The sequence below is a fragment of the Ranitomeya variabilis genome, chromosome 2, assembly GCF_051348905.1.
Source record: "Ranitomeya variabilis isolate aRanVar5 chromosome 2, aRanVar5.hap1, whole genome shotgun sequence".
In the NCBI taxonomy this organism is placed as follows: Eukaryota; Metazoa; Chordata; class Amphibia; order Anura; family Dendrobatidae; genus Ranitomeya; species Ranitomeya variabilis.
The window spans coordinates 775493777-775511814 of record NC_135233.1 but is presented as its reverse complement, the minus strand read 5'-3'; the positions used below and the strand labels follow the sequence as shown (position 1 = coordinate 775511814).

The following is an 18038-nucleotide window of genomic DNA, read 5'->3' as shown; positions in this document are numbered from 1 at the left end:
AATTACAAATACCACGGACTGTCAGATAGCAAATCTGGTTCGTTGCGGCTTCGGGTTCAGCGCTCTATCCTCCCTAGCCGCCGCATGGATTGCTAGAGCAATGGTCTCCTGGCTGGAGACCTTAACTACCTTGATTCACACCAGTAACAACTGGCCAGTCAAATCTTTTGAGCGAGAGACTGACAAAGGATTGTATAAGGTTTGTCCAGCACAGTCTAGATCTAAGGGATCTTGGTTCCAAAAAGGGGACCGAAAAGTAAGACCGACCCTGGACCTCAAACTTCTAACAACCTTTGACATGGTCCTCCTTCTTCGGATGGAGTTCCTCCCCTCAGTCATTACTTCAACAGAACAAGGTGCAGTTTCCGGCATCCATCGACATTCGGGATGCTTACCCTCTTCAAAAATTCCTTCGCCTTTGCATTCGTGAACAGCATTTTCAAGTCACAACCTTGTCCTTCTGCCTTGCTTCCGCACCCAGAGTGTTCGCACAGGTCATGACTGATGTCATGTTTTCTCTTGTACCCTAGAGGCGTGCTCGTCCTGCCCTGTTTGGTCAACTGTCTAGTCACCCTTCCAGGACTACACTGAGTCTTCTATATCACTTGCGATACCCTCTCACCTGGGCTGGCAGCTACACTTAGACCTCATTTCCAGCCCAGCAGTTATCCTTGTTGAGGATGATCGTGCACACTTCTAGAAGGATGGTAATTCTCCCTCGAGACAATTTCATGGCCCTTCAACAGGGAGCTCGCGCAAGGAGAGTTCTGAGGACTTGATTACTCTCCCCCTCATTTCATTCGATTTGCTAGGAGAGTTCAGAGGAAAAATGGTGACGACAATGGAAGCGGTTTCCTCTCCGCTCGTTTTCAGCAAGTCAAACAGACTTTCAGACGATAGTCTCTGAGCCCCTTCTTCATCCAGGGCCTTTCTCCCGGTTCAAAGGTTATTAGTAACTACCAATGCCAGTCTTCTTCTCCCTATCATTGCTCTGGAGATCCGAACGGTAGTCCTACAGCAGGTCCACTGCCTTCTGGCGGGTCACCCTATCCGAATTCAATCGGATAATGCCACGGCACTGCCATACGTCAATCATCTAACAGGTTCCCACGGTCAGGCGCCATGACCGAGGTACCTCACTTTCTCTGATGGGCCGAGATCTATCATTCGGTGATCTCTGCAGTATATATCCCAGGAGTAGAACTCTGGACGGCAAACAAGTTCAGCCGTCTGGGTTTCGCCTCAAGTCAGTGGGAACTTCTCCCCGAGTTCTTCCATCAGATCTGCCTTCACTGGAGCTCTCCAGTTGTAGGTCGGATGACGTCCAGACTGAATCACAATGTATTCGTGTTTGTGGTTCAGCCTCGAGATCCAAGAGCCATCGCACTCCATGCTCTGGTTCTGCCGTGGTACCAGTTTCCATTCCTTCCCTTCCACTACTTCCGAAAGCCTTTCGGAAGCAGAAAGGGACTCCAGTGATCCTCTGAGATCCTCACTACCATGTTAGTTTTTGTTTGCGGTGCTAGTATCTTCCCGCCTTATCGCAGCAAAACTGCAAGTAGGGACTTTCTCACAGGAAGTTTTCACATGTAGTTCTTCCCTATCGCATACCGTTAGGACCATTAAGGTCTCAATGATCTAGGAGCCTTACAGTAAACTCCTTTTCATTCGGGCAGACTTTACTATCAGGGAAAGTCACTCCTTTTTTTCTCTGCGATATCCTCACTCTGATGAGTTTTTGGAGCTAGCTGCTCTGCTCTTTCAGACTTTTTTCCCTTATTACCTTCAAGGCAAGGTTGTCCTCAGGCCATCCCCATCCCTTGTTACCAAGGTAATGTATTACAACTGTTATGAGGGCATAGTTCTTCCCTCATCTCTTTCGGCACCAGTCCACAAAATGGAATGAGTTCCCCATATTCTGGACGAAGTGAGTGCTCTGAGTAGGTACGTCTCGAGGTCGGCGTCCTTCCGACGGTTGGACGTTTTATTTTGGCTTCCTGACGGTAGAGGAAGGCTTCCTGACGTTTTCAGGAAGGGTTTAGCCGTTTCATCGGCCATGATAACATGGTGAATTTGTTTCACCATCCAGGAGTCCTTCCGTGCTAGAGGTCAGCCTATCTCCCTGTCTATCGAGGGTTCTAGGCACCAGGCGTCGGCAAGGCACGCCTGCAAGCTTGCGGATTCGTCCAGTCCGCATGCATTCCTGAAGCACTATAATTCCCACACTTCCACAGATGTGAGTCTGGGCAGGCGGACTCTGCAGGCCGCGGTGGCGCACTTGTAAGTTGCGGTTACACAGGGCCTGATCTGATGTTGTCCCCACCCAGGGACTGCTTTGGGACGTCCCCCAATGAGGCGAAGGAGAAATAGGAATTTTTGTGTACTCACCGTAAAATCCTTTTCTCCGAGCCAATCATTGGGGGACACAGCTCCCGCCCTATTAGCTTGTTTTTATATTCTGACATGCTATACTCTCATATATAATATAACATGCTATATACGCTCATATGTTGTTATTGATCTCCTACTGCTTTTGCACCGAACTGGTTAGCTGAGAGCCAGCAGGAGGGTGTATACTGCAGGGGAGGAGCTAACTTTCTTTGTATCACTTAGTGTCAGCCTCCTAGTGGCAGCAGCATACACCCACGGTCTGTGTCCCCAATGATTGGCTCGGAGAAAAGGATTTTACGGTGAGTACACAAAAATCCCTATTTTTAAGGCCCTCATGACATTTGAAGTGACTTTGAGGGGTGTATATGACAAAAAATATCCAAAAGTGACACCATTGTAAACACTGCACCCCTCAAAGTACTCAAAACCACAACCTTTTTACTTTAGACCCATTTTTTTTTATTTTCACAAGGGTAATAGGAGAAAATGGACCCCAAGATATGTTGTGCAATTTCTCCTGAGTGTGCCGATATCCCATATGTTTGGGAAAACTACTTTTTGGGCGCACTGAATCATTACATGTCACCATGTCATGTTTGGAGAGGCGCCAAAGTCAGAAATGGGTACATAATGTACCAAAAATGGGATCATTAAAAACGCTCACTGAGTTAAAAAAACAAACCCTTACACCGCTCTATCAATAAAGAAATAAAAATTTACAGGTTAGGGATACTGGCGACAAACTATATATATATATATTTTTTTTAACAAATTTCCGATTTTTCTTTAAACCCTAAAGTAATAAAACTGGACACATTTGGTATCTGTCATGCTGACCCGGAGAATCGTGTTGCCAATATATTTTTACACTCGGTGAATATTGTAAAAACAAACCCCAATGACTGAATTGCTTTTTTTTTTTTTTTTTTTCTTGCTTTCTCAATGAACTTGACATGAAATGACAGATCAGTGATTTGTGATATTTTAATGGGGTGTATTGGTTCTCTTGTATCTGTACCACGGTCCGTCTCCAGCACACGAGCTGTGGCAGGGTACAATGTATCAGAACAGTAGGTGGCATGCTATAATCCGTATGGAACCAGACGGATGAGCGCAGGTCTGGTGTAAATGTTGGCGGTAAGAATACAGGCTAATGAGAAGCTAGAAGTAACAGTGTCGGTGTGTTCCTGGCTGCGTCCAGTGTATGAATTATTATTCGCCTGGTATTTATCACTGTATATATTTTATTGTCAGCTGCTTCTCTCCAATCAATTTCCATTCAAGCTGAGCGGCCGTGTTCTGCAGGTCCTCATCACTATATTTCTGTACCATGATTTCTCTGTCCAGAACTTCATCAAGGGCCTTCAGGTAAGACTATGGGGATCCTTTTGGCAGCACTCTGTACCCACTTGTTAAGATTTCCTGTTTTCTGCAGCTCACCTGTCAGTCTTGTGTGTAGATTAGGTCCTGTAAGCTGAGGTTGGCGAATGTGACCTCATCAGAAGGCATATTAGATGAGACCACGCCATACGCTGCAGGTTCTGGCTGTGTTTTCTGCAGAAAATCGCCAGCAGGGAAGTAGAAGACAATTTATAAATCTCATTTCCACTTAGCGAATATTTTCTGTGCAGATTTGTGAGTCCGCAGCATGTCCATTGATTTTGCAGATTTTCATTGCTTATTCAAACTTTGTGCAGTCGATAGATTGAAATCTCCAACAAAATATACTGGTTACATGTAGCAAATCTGCATCAAATCGGCTCCACGTGACGGTACCCTTATACAGCTTGAACACCACTTATTGGAGCTAGTTGTTAAGGGGTGACATCCACAATTAACCAGTCAATCCCCTACAGCGGGGCTTGGAAGAGCCTTTGCCTCCTTCAAAAAATTGGATTAAAAAGAAATCCCTGTGGATTGTATCTCAGTGGTAACGATGAAACCTACGGTTTGTCCAGCCTCCTACAACACTATTATTGACTGAATGTTGGCACAAACCAAACTTTACAACATTTAGATGGGAAAAAGAAAAATGTACGTTTCCCACTAAAATACCGTTTCAGCACCAAATTTATAACCTACACGAGGGGTGATGGGAGACATGGACCCCATAATTTGTCCTGCAATTTTTACAGAACGTGGAAGTACCCCATATGTGGTTGCACACTGTTTGAGCACACAGCAGGGATCGGATGGGAAGGAGCGCTACTTGGCTTTTAGAAAACAGATTCTGTTTGTCTCCATTAGCCGAGAAAACATTGGAATGTGGAATTATAATATTTTAGTGGTAAAAATTTAATTTTTTAAAAATGTTTTTTACAAATTTATTACTCAAGGGTTCATAGGTGAAAATGGACCCCACTATTTATTTCTTCTGAATGTGGGGATGCCCCAAAAGTTGTCAGAAACTACTATTTGGCCACACGTCAGGGGTGAGATGGAAGGAGCGCTGTTTGGCTTGGAGCCTTAGAATAGTTGTTTGGTGATGTTTGTGAGCCCTGAAGGTGCCAGAACAGCAGAAAACCCCAAGTGACCCCAGTGTATAACTTGTTCCTGTCAATGAATTCATCTATGGCTGCAGCGACTATTTTGTGACATCCATGTTATGCTTTTATTCAAATATGCCAGTTTAGTGTCCATAGATTGTGCCCCCATAAAGTGTAGAGCCCCCATACATTGTGCCCAGCTTGTGGTCTGGCGACACGTACCCATAAATTAAGTGCTCTCTCCACACTGCTATAATACCAAACATGTGGCCGCTTACTGCAGTTTGGCCACAGTGGGGCTCAGGAGGAGGAGGGCATTTAGATTTCGGAGCGCTGATTTTACTGGATTGTCACTTTGCCAGAGTCTTTGTTTTGCCAGTATTGTGGGAACCTCCTATATTTCCACTGACAAATGCCGGACCTGAGTGGGGGCCTATTTTGTGTAGGATAATATAGGGTTTTTAACATTTTGGGGTACATATCAATTTTTTTTTTTTATCTCTTCCAGTATAAGGCTGGATCACATGCCGAAAGGCGATTCAGACGGACCCACTCATGATAATGAGGCAGACTGAGACACCCAGGATTGTATGCCGTCAGTTTCTGGTAGTATCCATCTTTTTAAATGTTCACAGAACAGTGGTCGACCACACTTGTGCGTTAAAAAGACACCTAAAATGATGGGTCATTGCCGGAACAGACACTAGACGGCCTCATTATATTGAGTGGTTCAGTTGGTGGTTTTGTCTGAGTCACGTTTTTTTTTTTATCTACACGAAATCTCCGACTTGGCAAAAAGGACATATAGACAGCAGTGCAAAAATAGTTCTTATTTTCATTTTTGCATGGTTCACCTTGCAGTATTAGGGTATGTGCCCAGGGGCCAGATGTTACATCATAGTTGATGGGATTTCTGGAAATCCCATTCACTATGTGTCACATACACCCCCAGCTTACCTGCGGAGACGGACATGCGGCGCATCTTTCCAGACCGCAGCATGTGAATCCGCACGGTTCAGTGAACACATGCCGATTTCTCCTTCGCCTCATTGGGGGACACAGCCCGTGGGTGTATGCTGCTGTCACTAGGAGGCTGACACTAAAGCTGGGTTCACATTGCGTTAATGTGTGCACGCTAACGGACAGCGTTGCACGGCGAAAATGTCGCAATTAACGCCGTGCAACGGGGCCGTTAGCGTGCCCATTGACAGCAATGTCAATTTCTCCTGCAGCGCATCACTAGCGCGTGCCTTTTTCGGCTCGCGCTAGTGATGTGCCGTTCTTCTGTGACGCGCCTCGGACGCTGCTTGCAGCGTCCGCGGCGCGCCCGAGGCCCGTTCCCCGCTCTCGCAGATCGGGGATCTGCGAGAGTGGGGACGTTAACGCGACCCCTAACACGGCCCCTAAATAAACATTGCGTTAGCGCAATCCGCTAGCGCTAGCGCTAAACGGATTGCCCTAACGCAATGTGAACCTAGCCTAAGTGATACAAAGAAAGTGATCTCTTCCTCTGCAGTATACACCTTCCTGCTGGCTCTCAGCTAACCAGTTCTTGCTTAGTATCTGTAGGAGGCACACGGGTCTGTTTCAGACCCCAACGTTTTTATTTTATTTTTTACTTTTCTGTAAATTTTTATATTTTAATTAACGGAGTGAAGGGGGCGACGGTTCCTTTCAAGGTTCCTATCTCCCCCGAATCATCAACAGGCAAGCACGGCGAGTATACCTCCCCGTACCCTCTCCTGTGACGTGGGAAGCCATGCCTGAGCTCAGTTAAGAGGCGAAGGTTCCTTTCATGGTCCCGATCTTCCCACACCAGCAACAGGCGACCACATGGAGTGTCACCTCCATGTATCCTCTCCTGGAGCCAGGCCCAATGCCGGACAACTTGCCCTGTCCACCCAAGGGCTGAACTCCATGGATGTACAGAGGCCCCTCTCTATGGCATCCGAGCAGCCCCCACTGTCCCACCACTGTGAAAGCGGATGGCACAAGGAGGCGGACGGTTCCTCTCCACCTCCCTAACAAAGGGATGGTGGATTGAGGTTTATCCCTGCACTGTCCACGCTGCACAGAACAGCGCTGAAACCCACATCCACGGCGGCTCCATGCCGGGAAGCGCACCGATGGTGAGTGGATCCATCTTCAGAGGGATATCCACATGCTGACAGGCAGCCTCAGCCACTTTCCTGTGGCCCACCTCTCTGAGGTAACGCTCTGGCCGGCTGCAAAAATTTAGCCCCCGGTTTCGGCCGATGTGTAGGCCGCATCCCGCAAGTCTCGCCTGGAACGCCCCCCTGGTGTCGCCCACCGGCTACAGAAATTTAGGCCCCTGCTTGGGCCTATTCAACATCGTGTCCGTGGCTCCTCCCCCCGAACTGGCCCTTCTCGCTCTCTGCGAGATTTTATCAACTCTGCAACTCCTGGTGGCCATCTTGGTCCACCCGGCCGGCTCACACTGGGGCGACGGTTTTTTGCATTAAAGGGGCACATCCACTTTACATCAGTACCCGTGTAAGAAAGTACCTGACCAGTCCCTTAAAGGCACATGACCAGTATTCCCTGGTCTTAAGGACGCGTGACCAGTATTCCCTGGTCTTAAGGGCGCATGACCAGTATTCCCTGGTCTTAAGGGCGCATGACCAGTATTCCCTGGTCTTAAGGGCGCATGACCAGTATTCCCTGGTCTTAAGGGCGCATGACCAGTATTCCCTGGTCTTAAGGGCGCATGACCAGTATTCCCTGGTCTTAAGGGCGCATGACCAGTATTCCCTGGTCTTAGGGGCGCATGACCAGTATTCCCTGGTCTTAAAGGCGCATGACCAGTATTCCCTGGTCTTAAGGGCGCATGACCAGTATTCCCTGGTCTTAAAGGCGCATGACCAGTATTCCCTGGCCTTAAGGGCGCATGATCAATCCGAGGAGCCCTCCACCGCCAACCCCAGCTTATCCTCTAGTTCCCCTCAGTGGACTTCGTCACTGACCGCATTCCATGGTTCTCTGACCAAGAGATAGGGTTCACAGAGGGATTCAATGTGGCTCGGAGTGCTCGCAGGACCGATATACATGGTCCCTATCCTACATGGGAGCCGTCAGCTAGCAGGGGCCGCAAGTATTCTAGAAACGTACAGGTGTCTAGAAACATACAGGCCTCTAGAAAACGGAAGTTTTCATTTCCTGCTCCCTCACCAATGATTTGATGACAACAAGTCTCTGAATATGGATTGGATATTGCCTGAAATTGCCAGAGCTTCAGAGAAGAGTAACCAATCTTGTTACATTGATGAAGACTCTGGTTCTGCTCTAGACTATGCAGTGTCCCTCAGAAGGAGACTAAACTCCCTCGTAGAGCATTTGCCATTCAGTTCGGATAAGCGATTCACAGGACAGAAGCCTCTACGTGTGATGCCATGCCTGGCCTGATTTTTAAGGGCGACGAGTCCTTTAAAGGGCACCGATCTCCCCACACCCCCCTCTGCATCACCACTATTTAGCGGATGATGCAAGAAGGCGGACAATTCCTCTCCACTTCCCTGTTAAGAGGTTGATGGATCGAGGGTTCCTAATTTTTATCTCTGCACCGTCAAAAGAGAGCGGCGATGGCAAGAGACTATGACCTGCCGGATGCGGCCGCACATTCTACCACGGGGCAGATTAACCGGGTAGAATCTCCTGTGGTATACCTACCAGTATCCCTACCCGATGGGTCATCAATTACAAATACCACGGACTGTCAGATAGCAAATCTGGTTCGTTCCGTCTTGCGGCTTCGGGTTCAGCGCTCTATCCTCCCTAGCTGCCGCATGGATTGCTAGAGCAATGGTCTCCTGGCTGGAGACCTTAACTACCTTGATTCACACCAGTAACAACTGGCCAGTCAAATCTTTTTGAGCGGGAGACTGACAAAGGATTGTATAAGGATTGTCCAGCACAGTCTAGATCTAAGGGATCTTGGTTCCAAAAAGGGGAACGAAAAGTAAGACCGACCCTGGACCTCAAACTTCTAACAACCTTTGACATGGTCCTCCTTCTTCGGATGGAGTTCCTCCCCTCAGTCATTACTTCAACAGAACAAGGTGCAGTTTCCGGCATCCATCGACATTCGGGATGCTTACCCTCTTCAAAAATTCCTTCGCCTTTGCATTCGTGAACAGCATTTTCAAGTCACAACCTTGTCCTTCTGCCTTGCTTCCGCACCCAGAGTGTTCGCACAGGTCATGACTGATGTCATACCCTAGAGGCGTGCTCGTCCTGCCCTGTTTGGTCAACTGTCTAGCCGCCCTTCCAGGACTCCGCTGAGTCGTCTATCACTTGCGATACCCTCTCACCTGGGCTGGCAGCTACACTTAGACCTCCTCATTTCCAGCCCAGCAGTTATCCTTGCTGAGGATGATCGTGCACACTTCTAGAAGGATGGTAATTCTCCCTCGAGACAAGGTCATGGCCCTTCAACAGGGAGCTTGCGCAAGGAGAGTTCTGAGGACTTGATTACTCTCCCCCTCATTTCATTCGATTTGCTAGGAGAGTTCAGAGGAAAAATGGTGACGACAATGGAAGCGGTTTCCTTCTCTCCGCTCGTTTTCAGCAAGTCACAGACTTTCAGACGATAGTCTGAGCCTTCTTCATCCAGGGCCTTTCTCCCGGTTCAATGGTTATTAGTAACTACCAATGCCAGTCTTCTTCTCCCTATCATTGCTCTGGAGATCCGAACGGTAGTCCTACAGCAGGTCCACTGCCTTCTGGCGGGTCACCCTATCCGAATTCAATCGGATAATGCCACGGCGCTGCCATACGTCAATCATCTAACAGGTTCCCACGGTCAGGCGCCATGACCGAGGTACCTCACTTTCTCTGATGGGCCAAGATCTATCATTCGGTGATCTCGGCAGTATATATCCCAGGAGTAGAACTCTGGACGGCAAACAAATTCAGCCATCTGGGTTTCGCCTCAAGTCAGTGGTAACTTCTCCCCGAGGTCTTCCATCAGATCTGCCTTCACTGGAGCTCTCCAGTTGTAGGTCGGATGACGTCTAGACTGAATCGCAATGTACTCGTGTTCGTGGTTCAGCCTCGAGATCCAAGAGCCATCGCACTCCATGCTCTGGTTCTGCCGTGGTACCAGTTTCCATTCCTCCCCTTCCACTACTTCCGAAAGCCTTTCGGAAGCAGAAAGGGGCCCCAGTGATCCTCCGAGATCCGCACTGACCACGTTAGTTTATGTTTGCGGTGCTAGTATCTTCCTGCCTAATCGCAGCAAAACTGCAAGTAGGGACTTTCTCACAGGAAGTCTTCACATGTAGTTCTTCCCTATTGCATACCGTTAGATCATTTGGACCTTAATGGTCCTAGGAGCCTTACAGTAAACTCCTTTTCATTCGGGCAGACTTTACTATCAGGGAAAGTCACTCCTTTTTTTTCTCTGCGATATCCTCACTCTGATGAGTTTTTGGAGCTAGCTGCTCTGCTCTTTCAGACTTTTTTCCCTTATTACCTTCAAGGCAAGGTTGTCCTCAGGCCATCCCCATCCCTTGTTACCAAGGTGGTAATGTATTACAACTGTTATGAGGGCATAGTTCTTCCCTCATCTCTTTCGGCACCAGTCCACAAAATGGAATGAGTTCCCCATATTCTGGACGAAGTGAGTGCTCTGAGTAGGTACGTCTCGAGGTCGGCGTCCTTCCGACGGTTGGACGCTTTATTTTGGCTTCCTGACGGTAGAGGAAGGCTTCCTGACGGTAGAGGAAGGCTTCCTGACGTTTTCAGGAAGGGTTTAGCCGTTTCATCGGCCATGATAACATGGTGAATTTGTTTCACCATCCAGGAGTCCTTCCGTGCTAGAGGTCAGCCTATCTCCCTGTCTATCGAGGGTTCTAGGCACCAGGCGTCGGCAAGGCACGCCTGCAAGCTTGCGGATTCGTCCAGTCCGCATGCATTCCTGAAGCACTATAATTCCCACACTTCCACAGATGTGAGTCTGGGCAGGCGGACTCTGCAGGCCGCGGTGGCGCACTTGTAAGTAGCGGTTACACAGGGCCTGATCTGATGTTGTCCCCACCCAGGGACTGCTTTGGGACGTCCCACGGTCTGTGTCCCCCAATGAGGCGAAGGAGATATAGGGATTTTTGTGTACTCACCGTAAAATCCTTTTCTCCGAGCCAATCATTGGGGGACACTGCTCCCACCCTATTAGCTTATGCTTGTTTTTATATTCTGACATGCTATACTCTCATATATAGTATGACATGCTATACGCTTATATTTTATTATTGATTTCCTACTGCTTTTGCACCGAACTGGTTAGCTGAGAGCCAGCAGGAGGGTCTATACTGTAGGGGAGGAGCTAACTTTCTTTGTATCACTTAGTGTCAGCCTCCTAGTGGCAGCAGCATACACCCACGGTCTGTGTCTCCCAATGATTGGCTCGGAGAAAAGGATTTTACGGTGAGTACACAAAAATCCCTATTTCACCTGCGTTTAATAGACGGCTGCGCTTTGGATGCTGCGAATATACACTGCGTCCAAAGCGCTGCTAGTTCCATATCGCGGGCACCCAACCTGAGATAAGACCAGATTTGTATAGCTTTGTAGCTTTTTTTTTTTTTTTTTTGCATGACCATATTCTGAGAGCTGTAACATTTTATTTTTTATTTTTTTGCTAAGTGAGCTTCATTAGGGCTTGTTGTTTTGCGGGACGGTTTGGCATTTTCATTTCTGCCAATTTTTTAACATGGGTCTTTTTTATTCAAAAAAATTTTGGTCTGTATAATGAAAAAGAATGTGCCAGTTTTATAGATTAGGTCGTTTCGCAAGCGGTTGTACAAATGAGGTGTACTTTTTTGCTTGTTTTAACACAAATGCTGCATTTTTAGTGGCGCTTTGTGTGCGCTTTTTTGTGTTTTTACACATTTTATGTATTTTTTTTTTTTACTTTAAGTCCTACTGTGAAACATGTATAATGGTCATTGGTGTCATGCATTGCAGTGCACGAAACCTTTCAGCGAGTCACTGACAGAGCATGTGAGACCCGGCTTATCTCTGAATCTCTGGACCTCACACACCACCATACCCTGGGGTCATCGGATCACTGGGGGTTGATCCTGCCATAGGTGGTCTTTTAACCACTTGGATTTCGCTGTTGTGATTGACAGCCATATTTAAGGGTTTAATTGGCCACGATTGGTTCCAAAACCGGCCTGGGCCGATAACACAGTTAGACAGCTGTCAAATATAGATGTCACCCATAGGAATTGCGCCCGCAGTGAGGAATAACGCCCCTTTAACGGCCACCGTTTTAATGCATATTGATGGTCGTTTAGGGGGTAAACTTATGCCCACTTTGCACTTATAGACTCTTGAAGGCCACATTAAGACACCTCTTTTTTCCCAATCGATAAAACAGACCGATGAGTGTGATAAGAGTTTGATCAGTTTTTCTTATTCGTGAAGAAAAAGTTTCTTTGCCTTCTCCTATTTACTAGTCCATGAAAATCGGACTGCACTCAGATGGCGTCCAATTGCAGTCCGATTTTTTTTTTTTTTTTTTTTTTTTCAATTAATCCATAGATTTGCATTTCCGATTTTGATTTGACAGTCACAACAAAATTGAACATATCTTTGCGGATTTTCTGCAGACTCAGTCTGTGAAAAATCACATACCTGTGATAGTCTAAAGGGCTATTCAAATGTCTGGGTTAAAACCATGGCTGGTATTCGTATGCGAAAACAGGCGACTTAATAAGGCCGCGCTGTTCATTTTGTAGTGCATTTTTTCCCCTATATGCTTCTATTAAATGCCTGAAAAACACATGTGAAAAAAAACTGCAGTTGCATTAAGCGCAGTGTTTCATCACCAAAAACGCACATTAAAAAATGGCTGTTTCTCAAGGAATTATACACTCATATACAAGACATAAGGGTTACGGATTGCTTTTCAGCAACTCAGGATAATAGGGTGGATTACTTTAGTTCTGTATGGAATTTATGGGACCTCACAACGCAACTAACAATTGGTTTGTGAATTTTTTTGGCAGATGTGTGATTGCAAAAGTTTACAATGTGTGTTAAAGAATGTTACTCTGATCATATGAATGAATTGCTCCATTGTATAATGTGTCCTCTTGTCATATTTGTCTCCATATCTTATCTCTCGTGATTTATATTTGTCATCTTGATTTGCACATATTGCTGGTAATAACACTTATTGTACTGTGGTTACATAGAGAAGACTATTCAGCTCAATATTATTCTATGCTTACAATGGTATCTGAATATATGATGGTTGTTCTTCATATTCACGATTTTGATGTTCTTGTATTTTTTTAAAAACTTTTGAATAAAGATAGTTATTTAAGAGAAATGCACCTATAACTCTGCCCCACACTATAAGAAAATGCGAAAATAAGAATATATTGCTATTGTATATTTTGGTGCGGAAATCTGCAGATAAAGAAACCACATGAGAGCATGGCTTAATAATTCTGATTTTTGCCAATGTATTCTCCGTCATCATAGCTACCATAACTCCCCATGTACCCTGGTGCACAGACAGAAGTGTGCGTCTCCTTAAGGGCTCATACAGGCGAGTGTATAAATCGGCGTGTGATAAATTTGTGATCGGATAGCACAGAGAACGTGCTGACACATGTTATTCCATAGGGGCTGTTCCTCCGTCCGTCTGGCTGTGAGAAAACAAATGGCAGCACGCTCTACTGTGTTCCAAGTCTCAGATGAAGTGGAAAAAATCCGATCCCACATGGACCATCAGAGTGGACTCAATCTAGGAAAATGTGTGTGATCTTGTAGTTATATAAAAAGGATCGCACATGGTTGTCATATGGACATAATAGACGGACCCATGGATGACCATCTGATGAAAATGAGAACAAAATCCTGATTCTGGGTCAAACACGAAAGATTTTCACATGCTTGTTTGCATGCACCCTGAGGCTCGCTCAGATGTCTGCACACGTCGGTCTGAGCATGGACTGCTATTGCAACTTTTCTGTAGTTTTCGAGCCACATCTTCAACAGAAAACATGTGCGTGTGCAATAGGCCATTTTTTCCCATGTTCAATTTTCCAAATTAACACGTAATAGAAGAAATACAGATTGGGCCATTTTATATGGATACACCTGGGTGGGCCATTTATAAAGTTGGATCCAAAATGGCCGACTTCAAAATGGCCACCATGGTCACCACCCATCTTGAAAAGTTTTCCCCCTCCCATATACTAATGTGCCACAAACAGGAAGTTGATATCACCAGCCATTCCCATTTTATTTAGGTGTATCCATATACATGGCCCACCCCACCCTGAGCAGCTAAACATATAGATAGGAACCTCTAGGTGAATTCTAACAAAGCTAATGTATAAGTGGAAGTCTCCAATATCTCTCGGTTCATTCAGGTGAAACGTGCACTCCATGTTTGTGCTACTTGTATGTTGGTGATGTTGTTTTATACATCTGGTCGTTATTTTCTTCTTTCAGCTTTCTGTGGTGGAGCATTTTAACTCTCAGCCGTTGAGTGTTTTATGTTGTGATGTTCCGGACATGAAACAGCGAGTGAAGACCTTATCACATAACCAGTGTGAAAACATTCGGCATTTGGCATCTTTCATGAGGTATGGAAGACATGTACTCAGTGAGAACAAGTGCCAAAATTGGGCAAAACGCTTGCACAGACAGTGGCCTAATGTTAAAATCACTATCTGAAAGGGAATCTGTCAGCAAGTTTTTGCAATGTAATCGGAGAGCAGCATAATGTTGAGACAGAGAGCCTGTTTCCAGAGATGTCACTAGCTCAGCAGCTTCTTGTAGTCTCAATACAATCAGTGTTTTTTCAGCAGGAGATTATCACTAGAGGACTGTGTCTCACTTGCAGACCAGTCAGGCTAATCTGTAACTCCTCCCCCACCTCTTATTGGCTGCTTGCTGACCATGCTCAGTATTGGCTGGGTTATACACTGCTAAGCATTCTGACCACTGCTAGAAAACAGGGATTTTATCAAAACTGCATGTAGCAGTCCAGTAAATGATGCATCACTGGAATCAAGCCCTCTGCCCCTATATCATGCAACGCTCAGATTCCATTGCAAAAACCTGCTGACCGATTCCCTTTAAATTACTTCAGAGCTCCTAGACTCCTAGTCGTGTCATGTGTATGGCCATGTCTACAAGTGGGAGCATAGGGATGAGTAAGAAGATGAACCCTGGAGAATTGGATTTCCCCTGTCCATCTGGCAGCAGACATGCCATTTTATGATACTTTCTGGTACTCTATAACAATCTATTGACTGTGAAGGCAACAGTGGGGATAAGAGATCCAGTTTAGACAGTGTTGCAGGAAATGACCCATTTTCGGCACAATGGGATACTCCCATTATTTTTTTTCTTCATTTTTATTTTTCTTGTTTTTGTTATTCGTGTTCATTTCTTGCAGCTTTGTTGAAAGTCAGACACCAGAGGCGCAAGTGAAGCTTCTGACTGATGACCGTTATTTAAAGGTACATTTTCTGTATTTCTTCTGTATCTGTGAATGAGTGCCTTTTTATTTTCTGTGCTTTGGCCTAGTTTTCTGTTTTTTATTACTCTTTTTTAATAATATTGCAAATTCCTTTTAATCCCGCATCAGTGAGCACTAGTATGTGCTGGATTATCAGATAATCCTATGAATGCAAGATGGGGAGAATCTGCTGTTTTTCAGACAGATATTAAATTTAGATAAAACGGGACATTCCCAGTACTGTGAAACTGAGCTGCCCTATGCGTTTCTAACCAATACATAGTAATTACTCATGGATCACTCTAATAGGTATACGCCTCCCTTTTAAACGCTACAACATTATCATTATGAGAGAGGGTGGAGAAAGCAGTGACTATTACTAAAAAAAGGTGAATAACCCTATAATCCAACACTTTTAAATGAACTGCAAAAGCAAAAAATGAACAGAAATAATATACGAGGGGCATAATTAAAGATTTCCCTTGCCCCACTTCCTGTGGACTGAGCGCAGTGAAACTTGGCACAGTTATTAGCCCTTATCTACATAGGTGCCACGTAGGGACAGACACTTCTCCCATCTCTTTAAGCAACTGTAAACACCTCGGTTGCTCCAAAAGCCACACTGTGACTTAGAAAATCAGAGTCTCATCATCTGGAAAATGCTTGCCCTTCAAAAATAACTTCATTGTTGGAAAGAGGTGGAAGTCCGATGGTGCGAGGTCGGGTGAATAAGGGGAATGCGATAAAATTTCACAGCCACAGGAGCATGCTTCCATTTGGGCAACATGTGAGTTGTGAACTGGTGTATTGTCTTGCAGAAGGTGGACACTTTTGGTTAGCATGCCATGTCTCTTGGTTTTGATGACCTCCCACAATTTCCGCAGCAGTGAAGCGTAGTATACCCCCAGTGATCATGGTACCATTTGCTAGGAAATTCATCAATACTAGTCAGTGCTGGTCCCAAAATACTGTGAGCATGACCTAGCCTGCCGAGGGTTGGGTACATCCCTTCTTTGGAGGCGGTGAGTCATGATGCTTCCATTGCATCGACTGGACTTTAGTCTCAGGATCATAGTGATGGGACTCTGCTTTCATCCTGTGTGATCATCTGTTGAAAAAAGTCCTTCTGGTTTCCATGGCACATCGTCAATAGAGCCTGGGAGCATTCGACTGGTTCCTGCTTCTGGAAAGGTGTGAGCAGCCGGGGAATTCATCATCCAGCGAGCCGATACCTTATGTGTGAAGATGGTCTTGGATGATTTTTTCCACAGACCCCACACTAATCTTGACATTTTGGGATAGGTGGTGAATGGTTATGCAGCGGTTTTCCAAAATAAATGGCAACCTCCACTTGCTGGATGATGTGTTCATCAATTGCAGAGTGGGGTCGCCCTGGATTTGGAGTTGTTTTCAGTAAAGTCCAACCACATCTGAATTGACAATGCCAATTCTTGACTACATCATATGATGGGCAATCATCACCCTAAACCTCCTTCATCTCATTGAACGGCTCATTTTGTGTGTGCTGCCTTTCAAGTAAAGGAACTTGATGACTGCTCTGTATTCCACTGGGTCCATTATCAAACCTCACACCACTTCAGCACCTGTAAAATCAAGACCGTTATCACTTCTGAGTTGCAAATTGGGACGTAACCTATAGAGACTAATATCATTACACATGTGCAGTTTCAGTGTCCTGTGATAAATAGAAGTGGGTCAGGGGAAATCTTTAAAGGGAACCTGTCATTTCCCCCCCCCAGTCGTTTCAATCTAAAAGAGCCACCTTGTGCAGCAGTAATGCTGCATTCTGACAAGGTGGCTCTTTTAGTTCTGGGTGCTGTAACTTGAGAAATCATCAGTTTTATAATTTGTCTGAAATACCTGGTCTTCAGTCAAGGAGGCCGGCGTTTCCCCCCTGCTTTAGATGCCACACAGCTGTCACTCACATCTTCTTGGCGCCGGGCGCCGCCTCCTCCTCACCACTGTTTTCAAAAGTAGCCGGCGCCTGCGCTCTTTTTTCCTGCCTGGTGCAGGCGCAGTGAGCGCTGGCCGTCTTTCCTCATATGCAGCCCAGCTGACTGCGCCTGCGCGGCCGCCCTGCCTGTGATTCCCAGCCCCGCAGTGACTTATGATTTATTCACATTGCGGGGCTGGGATTCACAGGCAGGGCGGCCGCGCAGGCGCAGTCAGCTTTACTGTATATGAGGACAGACTGGCAGCGCTCACTGCGCCTGCACCAGGCAGGGGAAAAGAGCGCAGGCGCCGGCTACTTTTGAAAACAGTGGTGAGGAGGAGGCAGCGCCCTGCGCCAAGAAGATGTGAGTGACAGCTGTGTGCTGTCTGAAGCGGGGGGGAATCGCCGGCCTCCTTGACTGAAGGCCAGGTATTTCAGACAAATTATAAAAAAGATTATTATTTCTCTAGTTACAGCACCCAGAACTAAAAGAGCCACCTTGTCAGAATGCAGCATTACTGCTGCACAAGGTGGCTCTTCTAGTTTGAAACGACTGGGGGGGGTGACAGGTTCCCTTTAATGAACGACCCTCGTATATATGATCATAGCAGAAATAAGAACATAGGAATCAGGGGATACACATACAGGTCCTTCTCAAAAAATTAGCATATAGTGTTAAATTTCATTATTTACCATAATGTAA

General features: G+C 46.0%; 1 protein-coding gene across 2 annotated transcripts in view; it reads left to right on the top strand.

The window, feature by feature from the left end:
* Nucleotides 1–18038, top strand: part of ORC3 (origin recognition complex subunit 3) — a 114015-nt gene that overhangs the window by 33777 nt on the left and 62200 nt on the right. For both annotated transcript variants that reach the window (XM_077289749.1, XM_077289750.1), the window contains exons 10-12: nt 3646–3759; nt 14367–14500; nt 15319–15382. In XM_077289749.1, coding sequence (XP_077145864.1) covers nt 3646–3759; nt 14367–14500; nt 15319–15382 — 312 coding nt within the window. The remainder of the gene's footprint in view (nt 1–3645; nt 3760–14366; nt 14501–15318; nt 15383–18038) is intronic.